Raw genomic sequence first — 15,668 nt, 5'->3', positions numbered from 1 at the left:
ACAATCTTTTCAATAAAATCGATCTTGGTTCGAGCGATCATCAACGCTGGAACAACTGTAATAAAATTCTTTCTCAAAATTAGTTGGGGAAATCCACATATAAAATAAATAATTTACATAAATAAATAAAATTAAATATTTAAAATATGTCATTAAGTATATTTTAGTATAATTTATTATTCATGACTTAACAATATGATAATATATTTATCCAAATTATTTTAAATTTTAAGGTACCTTCGAGATGCCTCCTCGAATAGGAAAAGTGAATAATATACAAAAATTTGACGCAGAATTTTTTAATATATCGGTCGAAGAAGCTCATGTGATTGATCCTGGATGCAGAATGTTACTTGAGCATACCTATGAAGCGATTATTGATGGGGGTATAAATCCAGTAGAATTACAGGGAACAAATACAAGCGTTATCACAGCAATAAGTATTTGTGATACATATGCAGAACTAGTATACGACAAACCTCAGGTATGTGGTTATTCTCTAAATTCATTGGTTATTCTCTAAATAACTTAATATCAGAAATTGATAAAACAAACGCGTTCCTAAAAAAAAAAAGTGTATAAATATATTAATACGTATACAAACCTATTGCTAAATATGAGGAAAATATTTATATGAAAATTGTTTCATAACACACATAATTGTTAATAGATTGCTGGATTACCCATTCTTGGATGCAATAAAGGCGTGATAGCAAACAGAATTTCTTATTGGCTCGGCGTTACTGGACCATCGTATAATATCGATACTGCATGTAGCTCGAGTCATTTTGCTATGGTGGAAGCTTACAGAATGATTCGATCTGGCATTTGTGAAGCGGCTATTGTCGCTAGTGTCAATGTGTGCGCCCATCCTAATTCAACTTACCAGTTTTTTCGTTTGGGTATGTGAAAAATAATATTATTGTGTTCAGAGTGGTATGTTGTGTTATTAAATAGAATAAATATTTATTGATACATTTATAAAAATAATAATATTTATATAATAATAATGTTTGTTAATTCATGTTTTGTTGAATGTAGCAGTTTTTGTTTTCGAATGATATACAATTAATTCGCTTATATATATCCACATTGAATTTTTCAAGTACTTGGTATATTATTATAGAAACTGGAAACAAAATTATATCTTTTGTATCTATTGAATCAATGAACTATAAACATAAACTGTTAATATTATTTTAGGAGTTTTATCTAATGATGGTTACTGTAAACCTTACGATGAAGAAGGCTCTGGTTACATGCGTAGTGATGCAGCTGTAGTAGTATACCTACAAAAGGCAAAGGATGCAAGAAGAATCTATGCGACCTTTGTCTATGGTAAAACCAACTGCGATGGCTTTAAAAAAGAAGGAATTACCTTTCCATCACTTGAAAAGCAAAAAATATTATTGGAAGAATTTTACGAAGAATGTGATATTTCGCCTCTTGAATTATCTTACATGGAGGCTCATGCAACTGGTACTCTAGCCGGCGATCCAGTGGAACTTCGAGCCATCGATGAAGCTATATGCGCTAAAAGACAACTTCCTCTGTTATTGGGTTCAGTGAAGTCAAATATGGGACATTCAGAGCCAGTTAGCGGTCATTGTCAAATTGCAAAGGTGAATTTACAACAAAACAGGATTAATAATAACAGCAAGAAGCTTAAAGTACAAACAATTAAATGGGAATACTGACAGATAAGAGCTAAGGCGCGGGTATTGGTGCGCAAACTCATTATTGTTAAGTTTTATTAACAAATGTGCATTAACAATGTAGTCGGACTGTTTTTGCTCCATCTTCAGTATAGATATAAATATGTAGAAATTAAATTGGAATTATATAACCCGACATACCCCACATTTGTGTTGTTGCAGTTAAATTCCAAATTAATAACCAGAATGGAAAGCTCACTAAAACCCGCGTAGAATCTGTACAAATTAGTGAACAACGTCCAAACGTCATATGTATATTATCGATTGTTTACAATATAATGACGACGAATGTTGGTACGGTCGGCACGATCACAATAATAACGGTCATAAAAATGGTCATAAACAAAAATCAAAAAGTAAATATGCCATAAAAGAAAGACTAATGCGGCAAATTTATTTAATCTTTAAATTTAATTCAAACTTTACAATCAAATTCAAATGTAAGTTTCCCGATAAATCAATTTTTGAATTTTTGGCAAGTTCTCCATTTTAGAGGAAATACGTACAGATCACGAAAACAAATCATAAAACGAAGTAAATACGAAAAAATGGCGAGAAAATGGCAAATGCGAAATTAATTAATTTTAATTAAATTTTTAATTCTATCTAAATTTTTAGATCTAAATTTAAATTTAAATTTTCAAATCCATCACCTTTTTATATTTGGCAAAATAAGGTTAATACCACTACATAATATAATGCCACATGTAAACTTATGCAAGTATTTTTTTTTTTATTTAAATGTTATTTTTGGATAAAGGTTTTAATAGCGATGGAAACTGGTATAATGGCTCCTACTATACATCTTAAACATCCACGAAAAGATATGGCTGCTATCATTGAAGGAAGAATAAATGTAGTCACTGAACCGATAGAATGTAAGGGTGGTTATATCGGTATCAATTCCTTCGGATTTGGCGGTGCTAATTGCCACATATTACTGAAATCAAATCCAACAAATAAAGTCAATAATGAAGGAGACGACAATTTACCTAGACTCGTAGCTATATCTGGATGTACGGAAGAAGCAGTTAAAATTATATTAGAAGACGTAAGTATACATTACAATTTATGCAAATACTGAATAATGAACGTAAGGAATAAAAAAGGTATTATTATTAAATGAAAGAGAGAAAAGATTAAAGAGACTGCTTAAATTTATATAAAGTATTTAAAAAAATTATTGTTATAACTTAAATTACATTTAACTGAAGTATATTAATTATTTTAAATTATGATTCTAATAATGAGATCTAAATGTAAAAATCGAAGATAAATTCAAGTTTATTTTAAACCGGTAAAAGCGGAGAAAAGAGAAGAATATTATTAACAGATCTAAGATATATTGCATCTGTTGAAGCAAACGCATTAATAGTTAACGTAGCCATTATTCAGTTTAAAAATAGAATATTAGTTGTGTGCAAATTTCAAAGATTTATAATTGAAAATAAGATATTTATGTATGTATATATATATATATATGTATCATGATTATAATATACACTGCTTAAAAAAATTATGGCATAGAAAATATTTGCCGAAAATTGACCAACTTTGACTATCGATCACTTCACGAAAAATTATCTGAAGAATAAATGATCTTTTTTAAAATGAAGCTTAACGTTTCTACTTTAAGAATGTATCTCTATTATTTGCTTGCGATGCATCCCTACTTCTGTAATCTGAAGGCATGTTTGGCATACTGAAAATTGCAAAGTTTGACGGAACGCACGGATGTGAAAAATTTTTTAGCAAGACTTTTTTCAATAATAACTCTTTTATTAAGCGTTATAGGAAAAAATGGTACAGGACTTTTCTGCTTAGTTTACTGCGCTTAGTTTACTTAGTACTGAGTTTACTACCCGCTCACAAATGTTGGCACAATCTTTATCAGACATCCTGTATAAATATATAAACTTTTTTTAAATTAACTTTAAGAGTAATCTGAAAGCTACTTGATAGAGCCACGACCCTTGTAAATAGGCAAAACTGATGTCAAGCCGGAAAGAATTTTTTATGTACTTGGCGTCGCGACGCTACCGCGTCGCTTGATTAAGATTTAAAATAATTATGGTATACTTACGATTAGTAACGATATCTCTACAGGTACAGAACCGGCCAATAGATGTAGAATACATCTCTTTGCTACATCATATTCATAGTGACAATATAAAAGGACATTTCTACAGGGGATATATGATTGCTGGATCTAACGTATCCGATAACGCAATAATTGAAATGAAACGCAACGTATGTACGAGAAGACCGATTTGTTTCATATTTTCTGGAATTGGATTTCAGTGTCTTAACATGGGTAAATAAATCACAAAAATATCACATTGCAATGGAATATTCAACAATTATTAATATGCAATATGTTTGCTCGCATTTTTGGAACATTTAACAATTTTTAATTTACACATATATTAACATACTTAAGTATTTGTTAAAACATGAAACAGGGTTAACAAGTATATAAGTATATCTCTCTAGTTTGCAAATTTTGTAATTTTATAAGTTACATTTATTAAGAATGATAACTAAATTTTGATTAAACTAAACTGAAATAGTAATAATACTGTAGGAAAAATTTGTAAAATAAAGATAAACAATTTTTCAAAGATTTTATACATATATGTTTAAATCAATTAGATAAAATTATTATTTAAGACAATGTATTACACAACATTATAAAATAATGTAATTATATACGAATATTTTTTTAAAATATTGGTAGGTCGAGCTTTAATGAAGTTTCCAGCATTCATTAAAGCAGTCCAGAATTGCGATAGAATTTTGAGACCTCACGGTATATCGGTGACAGATATTCTAACAAATAAAGACAAAGATATTGTCGATAACATCGTCAATTTATTTGTTGGCCTTATTGGATTACAGGTATAAACGTATATTTATAAATAAAATATATCGTCTATATATGCTGCAACATTTTTTGGTATTGTCTAATTCTCTAATTTTTTACAAAGTGTTTTATATTTAAAGATTAAGATCTTATAAAAAACTGAAATTATTTATAATATATATAACTAAAATCAGAAAGAGAATCTCTGAAGGAAAGACATTTCTCAAAGAGAGATTATTACATGTATATAATAATATTCAGAATTCTAAATTTATAATATTTTATAATATTATTCAACAGAAAAGTATATTAGAAAGTTGTAATAAAAATTATACGTATTGCAGATCGGAATAGTTGATCTTTTAACAAGCATTGGTATCACTCCTGATATTATAATAGGTCATTCTATTGGCGAGTTGATTTGTGGATATGCCGATGGATGTTTGACGGCCGAAGAAACGATCATGTTGGCATATTATATCGGCTTAGCATTTCTTAACTCAAAAATAATAGATGGCTTAATGGCTGAAATTAATGTCGATTTCAAAATTATGAAAAATATCTGTCCATCGGATATAGATATAGCTTGTTACAATAATTCACGTAATTTTATCGTGAGTGGACCAACGACCTCTGTAAGAACATTCCTCGCTATGTTACAGGTTTGTAAAAACGCTTAAATAGTATTAAATAATCTATCTATACACGGAAAAAAAATGTTCGCTACCATAGCTAATCATGGTTTGCTAAATAAATTTCTAAACTCTAGCAAAATGATTTGCTACTGTACCTAATAAATAGGTATCACAACTAATATGCACCTAATAAGTAGGTGTCACAGCTAAGATGCTGGCTGTCCATATATTACGTCTGAAATGTAGTTACCACGTGCAGTTTCTAGCTGCGGCAACTAATTATTTTCCGTGTATGCTTATAATTATATGTTTGATTTCAAATAAATGATAAAGTTTATTCCTATTCAGAATGACAATATTCCTGTAAAAGAAATTTCCTTCGGACGTATACCTTTTCATAGTCGTTATGTCGAGCCCGCAAGAGTTAAACTTTTGGAATACTTGAATCAAATACTGCCACAAGAAGCGTCTCCAAGCGCAAAGTGGTTGAGTGTGTTGAATGAGTATTATGAATGGTTCGGCGCATCTCCAAAGTCAAGTGTAGCCGAATATTATGCAAACTATTTGCTAGCACCGGTATTATTTTCAGAAACTCTGCGCTTTATTCCAAACGACGCAGTGACGATTGAGATAGCGCCGCACGACATTTTGCAATACATTCTTAATGATTCCTTAGAGACAACAGTGACAAATGTCGCCTTATACAAATTCTCTCACAAACCAAATATTGAAATATTTTTATACGGAATTGGTAAACTTTATAACGCAGGATTGCAGCCGCAAATCGCAAATTTATATCCTGAAGTTAAGTTTCCTGTAAGTCGTAGCACACCGATGATTTCTCACCTTATAAGGTAAATTCTACTTAATGTAACACAAGATTTTTCAGTCATATTCGCTATAGAAAAATAGTGAAATTTTAAAAGGCAGAAAATTAAATTATATTATTTTTAACGACGGTAAAAGAAACGCGAATTAATATTTTATATATTGTTTGATTAATGATATTTATTGTAGATGGGATCATTCCAAAGATTGGTATACGTTCCATTATGTCGGACAAAGAACAATTGACAAAGGAGAAGTAATTGTTTCTATTAATGTAGAGGAAGAATTTATATATATGATTGGACATGTTATTAATGGAAAAAATTTATTACCGGCTACAGGATATCTTTTACTTATATGGCAAATGATAGGCTGGTTAAAAAAACAACATTATCTCGAAATTCCAATTATATTTGAAGACGTCAATTTTTTACACTCGACAATATTATCAAAACAAAGTCCAGTCGATTTAACTCTTATGATCCAGAAGGGTAAATTGTACAATTAAATTAATCTTGCAAATAAGAAATATACAAGGAAATAAAAAGTTTTTGCATCAAATACAAATGAGAGATAAGATTGTATAAAATATAAATTGAAATAAGATTTGTATCCAATAAATAAGAGCAATCTGTCAATAGTGTGACAGCATATTTGAACTGGAAATGCAATATTAGCACTAACTGCGTTTACAAGAAATTGATATCGATATTTTTACAGGTAGTGGCAAATTCGAGATAATCGAAGGAAGCAATGGTGTCGTTACTGGAACAGTACGAATTCCAATTAATATCGAAGACGAGAAAATATGTACTACATTTATTGATCGAAATGATAATGATGAAGAGAAGATGAGTACGAAAGATATCTATAAAGAATTGAAGCTTCGTGGTTATCAATATACTGGCGAATTTCGTGGATTAAAAAGCGCGTCAATTAGGGGAAAGAATGGTCATATCGTCTGGACTGACAACTGGGTAACATTTATTGACAACATGTTACAGATGATGATTTTAGGACTGTATTCGAGAAGTCTCTTCGTACCAACAAGAATTCGTAAAGTAGTAATCGACCCAGAATCTCATATAAAAAAAATTGAAAAGCTTCCAAATGAAAAAAATCGTATGTTTACAGTAATATAAATGAGCATAATATTTAGCCCAATATAATTTTTCGAAAAATATATGTATAAATTCGCGCTATTGTGTCATATTGCAGAAATCCTTGTACAAAATTATAAGCATTTAGATGCTTTGATATCCGGAGGAATTGAAGTAAGCGGCGTCGTGGCTACAGCTATATCTCACCAACAAAGAGCGATTCATCCTATTCTTGAAGAATACAAGTTTGTTGCTTATCGGGATCTAGATGTAATGTCTTTAGAGGATATAACAAGAATGTCGGTGCATATTGCACTCGAGTGTTACAATATGATAAATGTAAAAATCATCGAATTTGTGGAGAATAGCGATCAAGTGATGCCGGAGGATTTAAATTGTTTATTTGTGAATAAAGTTCTAGATGATTTACCGCAAATTCAATCCGATATCAAACTGGTAGCAACAAACGAGCGGTTCAAAGATATCGCTTTGCCTGATAATATTTCCACAATAGAATTCGATAAACTGACGAAAAATGAAAATTGTTTGATGATTCTAGGTTTCGGAATTTTAACAAAAAATAAAAACAAATTATATGAACAATTATTATCTGTCATGGTGCCAAGGGGATTTCTTCTAACATTCGAAGAATTGAATGCTATCTACGACTACTCATGTCTTGATAAGTATGGGTTAAAAGTAATTTTGGAGAAACGCACCAATGATAAGACAATTATATTATTAAGAAAAATACGCGATATTAATAAGAAGAATCTACAGATTGTGCATGTAAACAATTATGAATTCTCATGGATAGACAGACTTAAATCATTCATGGACAGGGAAAATGAAACTACGAGAATTATAGTCGTCGCAGAAGGGGACTTCGAATGCGGACTAATCGGTCTTGTAAATTGTTTGCGAAAAGAACCGGGCGGTGAAATGATTAGAGGTGTATTCATTCAAGATAGAGATGCGCCTACTTTTTCATTGCGAGAATCGTTGTACATAAGGCAACTACAGCTGGATTTACCCATCAATGTTATACGTTCTGGTAGCATTTGGGGTTCTTACAGGCATTTTCCATTACCATTACTACAACCAAAACTCGTACAGAGTGCTTATGTTTCTCAAATGGTACGTCAGAAAGATTCAGTACATAAGAAAAATTGCAATAATGCTTTGTGATATTTTTATTTATAATGATTGAGCAATGATTTAATGTAATTTTAATAGAATTAAAATAATGGTTATATTTATTTATTTTAGGTGCGAGGTAATCTCAGCACTTTCTGTTGGGTGCAAAACAAAATATCTTTGGTCAACAATGACGAAGAAAATCTGATAAGAATAGTCTATGCGTCTATCAATTTTAAAGATATCATGATAGCTAGTGGTAGGCTCGTTTCGACTTCTGTCGCCTCTTTCGAACGAAATAATAGCAATTTAATCGGAATGGAATTTGTTGGTTTTAATAAAAATGGACAAAGAATAATGGGATTGTGTTCAAATGGGTAAGTTAGTCATACGCACAGATGTCAATTAATATATTTTTTATAAATAAACTGTTTAACATATTTTTGTTTATTTAAATTAAAGAAACTATTGATGAAGTAAAAAAGAAATTGAAAAAATTGTTATATTTTGCAAGTTTCTTTGTATTACTTTACTACAATACATACAGAATGTTTAAGATAAAAAAGATTTTTTTAATGTAATTTTAATATAATGAATAATAGAAATGACTATTTTTAGTGGATTCGCAAATATTTGTAAAGCTGATAGATATCTCAGTTGGATCATACCTGATGAGTGGACGATGGAAGACGCCGCCACGGTTCCTTGCGTATATAGCACATGCTATTATGCTTTGTATTTGAAAGGTAAAATGAAGAAAGGCGACAAAGTGTTAATTCATTCTGGTACGGGAGGCGTTGGTCAAGCAGCAATTCACCTTGCACTTTACGAAGGTTGCGAAGTGTTTACAACGGTTGGGAATATGGAGAAACGACACTTTATAAGAGAAACATTTCCCTCTATTTCCGAGGATCGTATCGGAAACTCTCGAGACACGAGTTTTGAACAAATGATTATCCAGAAGACGGAGGGTCGCGGAGTAGATATCGTATTGAATTCTTTAGCTGAAGAAAAACTACAAGCATCCATCCGTTGCTTAGCAAAAGGTGGTCGTTTCCTCGAAATTGGAAAGTTTGATATGGTTTCCAATAATCCTTTAGAAATATTTGCATTCTCAAAAGGCATTAGTTTCCACAGTATAATATTGGACAATTCTTTTTGTGCCGGACCAGAAAGTAAGATGATATTGTCGAATAAACTAGTAGAAGGTTTAAAGCAAGGAGCTATCAAACCATTGTGCAGAAAAGTCTTTGAAAGAGATGAAATAGAAGCTGCGTTTAGATATATGGCTGCTGGAAAGCATATTGGCAAGGTATGATCAGTAACTAGGATTGAAATATTAAATTCTCAAAAAATATGATATATATATATATATATATATATATATATATATATATATATATACATATTCCATAAACAAAAAATAAAGACAGTTTTTATTAATATTTAATATGAAAAACAACATACAGAGAACAAAAACTATCTACCCTTTTTTGAGAATTTACAAAAAAAAAACGAACATACATTTAAGGATAAATATCCTAATAAATTAGTATTATTTGCAGATAATGATAAAAATTCATAAAGAAGATGAACTCTTGGATGCACCTATACTCGCACATCCCCGATACTACTGCCTGGAACATAAATGCTATATCGTTTTAGGTGGTCTAGGTGGTTTTGGTCTAGAATTAATTGATTGGTTGATTTCACGTGGTGCAAAAAATCTTGTAGTGACATCGCGAACTGGAATAACGAACGGGTATCAGCGATCAAGAATCACATTATGGCAATCTTACGGTATAAATGTACAAATCGTTACAGCTATTGATACTTCGAGATATAAAGACTGCGAATCTATATTAAAATTTGCCGAAGAACAAGGTCCTGTGGATGCTATATTCAATCTCGCAGTAGTGTTGAAAGATGGCATATTCAAGAATCAGTCCCCGCAAACATTCGAAGAGTCTTTCGTGTCAAAGGCATGGACGACGAAAAAGATGGACGAATTATCGAGAACAATATGCACTCAGCTTCAACATTTCGTCGTTTTCTCTTCCGTTTCATGCGGAAGAGGCAACGCAGGCCAAACAAATTACGGAATGGCAAATTCCGTAATGGAAAGAATTTGTGAAAGAAGAATGAAGGAAGGTTTACATAGTTTGGCTATACAGTGGGGTGCAATTGGTGAAGTTGGGCTTGTCGCAGATATGCAAGAAAATGACGAAGAACTTGTTATTGGAGGTACATTGCAACAAACAATATTTTCTTGTTTGGACACATTAGAATTATTTTTACTACAAGATCGGCCAATCGTAAGCAGCATGGTTGTTGCTGAGAAAAAAAATTCTAACCAAGCAATGAATCCACTTGAAGCGGTTGCAAATATTATGGGTGAGTTTGTAAACAACTGTAATATAAAAAATTTGTGACAAAACATTTATAGAAAGAAAATTTTTATTCAATAATGTTATTAAAAATATATTATATTGATATAACAAAGTGCATTAAAGAATATACAAGAAATGTAAGCTTCAATAGTTGTTAAGGTAAAATAATGTTTGATTAAAATTATATCAAAATATATAATTTTTAAAATAGGATTGAAAGATATAAACATAGTTGCGCCAAACGTATTACTGGCTGAGCTAGGCATGGATTCAATGATGGCCGTAGAAATTAAACAGACATTGGAGAGAGAATTTGATATTTTATTGACAGAGCAAGATATTCGAAATCTCACTTTTGCTGGACTTAGAAAAATGACAAATGCAACCGAGCAAGACAAGACGTACGATGCTACTGAAGCTGCTACAAATAATTTGGACAGTTTCGAATTATTAACACGAAAACTTAAGGATTCTGATTTCAATTCAGATATTTATGTAGAACTAGATACAAAAAGGGAAGTTGCTGAAAACATAATATTTCTTATACCAGGACTCGACGGATCTGCAAGCATATATAAATTGATAGAATCGGAAATTAAATCTTTGGCGATATGTTTGCAACACGGTGCACTTAATATGCCGGACGTTACTTTTTCAATAATAAAATCAGCAGCATATCTTCTGCCTGTATGTAATTATAAGATAATCTATTTGAAATCATTACTTAAATTGCTGTGTATTTAAATGATAATATTTGATTATACACACGCTCTCACTCTTTCTTTGTATACTATTTTATATATGCTTATGTTTATTTTTTTAGTACATAATGGAGAAAATGGAAGATCGAAAAGAATTTTTAATAGTGGGTTATTCATTTGGATCCTTAATTGCTATTGAGTTAGCAAGATTATTAGAAGCTAAGAATTTCGTCGGACGGTTATTACTTATAGATGGAGCTCCTGATTGGTTTAAATTTTTGATTGAATTGCATAATTATACTTCACAACAAGAACTACAAAATGCCATTCTACTTAATTTCATGAAAATGTATCTCGAATCTGACAATGAAATGGTAAGTCAATTATTGAGACCAAATTATGATTTTTTACTACAAAAGCGGTTTACGTAATAGTGTTTATATACGATTAATACTGTATATATGAAAATGTATAGAAAATTATCTATTAAAATATTTAAATATTCTGAATGCCTTATGCACTTTTATATGATAAAATAACTTTTACCTTATATAAGGTAATATCTTATTTATATATAATACAAATTATAGAAGCTTTGAAGGACTCGTTTAAATGGTTTTCAATGAGTAAGAAAGAATGATAATAATGATAGTATATAAGATTTATATAATATTTACAATGATTGAAATATAATGTCTATTTTTTGAGCACATGTGTAAAATGAATATCAAATTGAAACAATAATCCTTGACTACAAATTATGGCTAATAATTAAAAGATAAAATAATTTGACTTACGTTGTTCAAAAATACAGAAAAAGTAATTAAGTAATAAGAATATGAACATGTAGTTTGTCCGAAATGTGAAAATATAGTCTCAATTTTAAGTGTAGATTATCATTTTATTAGTATTTATATAAAATACAATATTTATATTATTTACAGTCTGCGTTAGAGCTGAATAAGTGCAGTACATGGGAGGAAAAATTAGAATTATTTACAGCTCATTTTTCGGAGAAGATCAATGTATTAAGTGTTGAAAATCAAAAATTCTTATGTACAACAGTTTACGATCATCTATTGGCTATACAAGATTATGATATATCTTTGTTGCCACCTTTAAAATCATCTATAATACTGTTAAAACCTACACTTAGGCCTATCACTTTTCCTGAAGAGGATTATGGTTTACATAAGGTAAAGTTTTGATTAAAGAGTACACAAACACATTTCATCATTTTTAAGATATTTTTTACAAGAGAAATTATTTTTAGGTTACTGAAGGTGCAGTGAAAATACATTACGTACAAGGTTCTCATATTACAATGATGGACAAAGTGGCACCATTTATTAACGAAGAATTCTAAAATAAATAGCTTTGTATCAATATTAAATTATCACTTAAAGAATATTATTGGAAGAATTATATAATCAAATATGTTTCTATTAAAAAAATATATAATATTTGTAGAAATGTGAATACGTGTAAAAGTATTTGACAAAATAAAAGTTAGATCTATATATATTTGTTTATATGAGTATGCTGTTTGTTCGATAATAACTGTACCACGGGTACCACTGTACAGCGGGTTTGAGGACGAGTAGGGAAGTTTTCTATCATTTTGCCATAATTAATGAGAAATTAATTTAAAAAAATTGACTAATCAGTGCGAGTATAAGTTTGCTAAGTTTTAGGTTATCATCAGCGCACGGATTAAAATTAATATTAATCGGAAGATAAATCGTTAAAAGATCCAATCAATATTCATTAACTTTCGACCCAGTAATGGAGGAGTTGGCCATCCTATCAACAGCAGTGATGCGGTTGAATATATCATGACGATTGAGAGATCTTGGTTGTACGGTTTTTGCGGTTAATCGATTAACAAGGGAACCTCGCAAACTCGGAAATTCTGATTTTGCTGAAACTTTACAGACATGTAGGAGGGTCAATAGATAAATTTAGAAATTTGTGGTTGCTACCCAAAAACTATTGTAATAGGTGAAAGCATCCCTCATATATAGAGCGGCTTTTTGCTTTTCTCCATATATCTCAAAAACTATTTAAGATATCAAAAAGTGTTCTGTACAAAAGTTGTATAGTAAAAACAGCTCTATTTAACTCCATTAATAAACATTTGAAAAAATTATTTTTTTAAAAGATTTCTGAAAAAATTTTTGTTTTAAATTATTTTTTCAAATTTTTGTTAATGTGGTTAAATAAAATTGTTTTTATCATAAAACTTTTGTGTAAAACATTTTTTGATATCTCAAATAGTTTTCGAAATATATCGAAAAAGGCAAAAAGCCGCTTTTCTTTTACCCCTTAGAACCGTTTTTGGACAACATCTGGAAATTTTTAAATTCATCTATTGATCCCCTACATGCCTGTGAAGTTTTATCAAAGTCAGAATTTTCGAGTTCGCGAGATTTCCTTGTAAAAATTTACGATATCTATTTTCCGGTTAATTTTAATTTTAATTGCGTTGATGATGATTAAAAGATTAGCCGAAACGTCCGCTCTACGCTTATTAATATTACATTAAGTTGTTTTTACAATAAACTTTTATGCACCCCTAATACTGCGCTGAGCTCTTATTGCTATTATAATCCATTAATTGATTTTTATATTAAGATTCTTATTCTTATATTTAATAAAGAAATGTGATTATACACTTTTCTTCTGAACAGCATTTCTGGATAATTCAATCAGGTAATCAGTTTACATTACTTTTTATACATTACATCCAAATAGTATTTATTTATGATAAAAAAATTATTATAGATATTTAAAAATTTAGAATTTCAGATATCTTTATCTATACGATTACATCTCCAATACATCCTTAAATATGTATTACTCTTAAGATGTCTAAAAATATATTTCTTAATAATACATTTTCTTTCTTTTATTACTTTTTTTAAGCAGCGTGAATACATAACATAATACAGTCGAAATCTGCTATCATATCTATAAACTTTTTTATTTAATATTTTATACATTAAATATGTTTAATTATATGTTAATACTAATATAAAAATATACAGAATTTTAATGGAGAAATGTCTGTTATTAAGGAAAATCATTTGCTTGAACACATTCTATCTAAAGTATACACAAATTGTTTAATAAATTTGGTAAAAATGACGAAAATAGAAAAAGTGATGAATTAAACACTGTTTATTAATATTTATCGACTAAGTGAAATATTTCTCGATGATCGAGAGGGTGTTGATATAACATTACGTACTTAATGTAATGTTATGTACCGAGTATCGTTAGTCTTCGATGGTCTCTCGAAATGATAAGATCTCGAAAGTGTTGTAATTATATATACTTTGAATATTACATAAATAGCGACAATAGATCGTCAAATTTACTACAGTTAATTTTTATTTACAAGAGTTGCATACTTGAGTAATAAAACTTGTGGCATACAATCTTAATAGGGTGAGTTAATAGAAATAAAACGCATACATATATACATGTATGTTTGTCGTTAAATTAACGAAATATGAAAAAAAAATAAAATAAAAAATTTAAATAATTCTAATATGCAAGTACGACACAAGCAAAGTTTTATTTTTTCCAAGTTAACTTTAACGATTTTAACAGAGAGACGATTTTAAACGTATATCACAATAATATGTGTACATTGTGTATACGTTAATATAACTTTAGTTAAAGTAACATAATAAATATAAACAGAATGATCTTGCATGATTTATATTTGATTCAATTTATGATAATCCTTTAGAAGCATTTGATAAAGATGATAAAAAAATTAAAATTATTAAATCAAAATATTCATATAATAATGAAACGCATATTGTCCACCTTTATGCCACGGAAGTGTTACAGAAGGATTATATTCTAAATATAAGATTTATAGGCACTTTAACTGATAATAGAGGAATATTACAAGAAGCGAAGTTTGGAAATTTAATTTTGTCAAATAAGGAATTAGATATATATATATATATAATAACGGTTAATTCTTCCTTAGTCGCAATATCCAATATATACACGTTATAACGTTATTGATGTATGTAACATTGAACAATTTATATATGTACAAATGTAAAGACAAATTAAAATAAGAATTGTTCAAAAATAAAAATTATTTTTGTCACTCCGTTTACTTAAGCTATATCGTTAACATTTTAGTTTTTCTTTATCTATCTTAATACATTGGACGAAAATTATTGTGACTAATGGAGAGATTAAACACATATACAACACAGAATAGTATCAATCACATTGAAAACATATAGGCGGAACAAAATATACACAATGTAT

General features: G+C 29.6%; 1 protein-coding gene across 1 annotated transcript; it reads left to right on the top strand.

Annotated features, from left to right (window-relative positions):
- Positions 1–244: 244 nt before the first annotated feature.
- On the top strand, positions 245–12,858 carry LOC138934866 (fatty acid synthase-like). Its single transcript, XM_070299008.1, has 18 exons — positions 245–484; positions 671–902; positions 1,204–1,622; positions 2,476–2,766; positions 3,822–4,029; positions 4,453–4,613; positions 4,923–5,240; positions 5,562–6,067; positions 6,231–6,532; positions 6,762–7,163; positions 7,260–8,278; positions 8,411–8,655; positions 8,897–9,590; positions 9,844–10,672; positions 10,880–11,355; positions 11,492–11,743; positions 12,314–12,565; positions 12,643–12,858. Exons 1-18 carry the CDS (start codon positions 245–247, stop codon positions 12,733–12,735), a joined length of 6,939 nt encoding a protein of 2,312 aa, XP_070155109.1. The 3' UTR covers positions 12,736–12,858.
- The last annotated feature ends 2,810 nt before the right edge of the window (positions 12,859–15,668 follow it).

Source organism: Polyergus mexicanus, unplaced genomic scaffold (assembly GCF_030449975.1).
Source record: "Polyergus mexicanus isolate NDT 795.1 unplaced genomic scaffold, iyPolMexi1.0 SCAF_7, whole genome shotgun sequence".
NCBI classification, from domain to species: Eukaryota; Metazoa; Arthropoda; class Insecta; order Hymenoptera; family Formicidae; genus Polyergus; species Polyergus mexicanus.
This window is presented reverse-complemented; position numbering and strand designations above follow the sequence as displayed.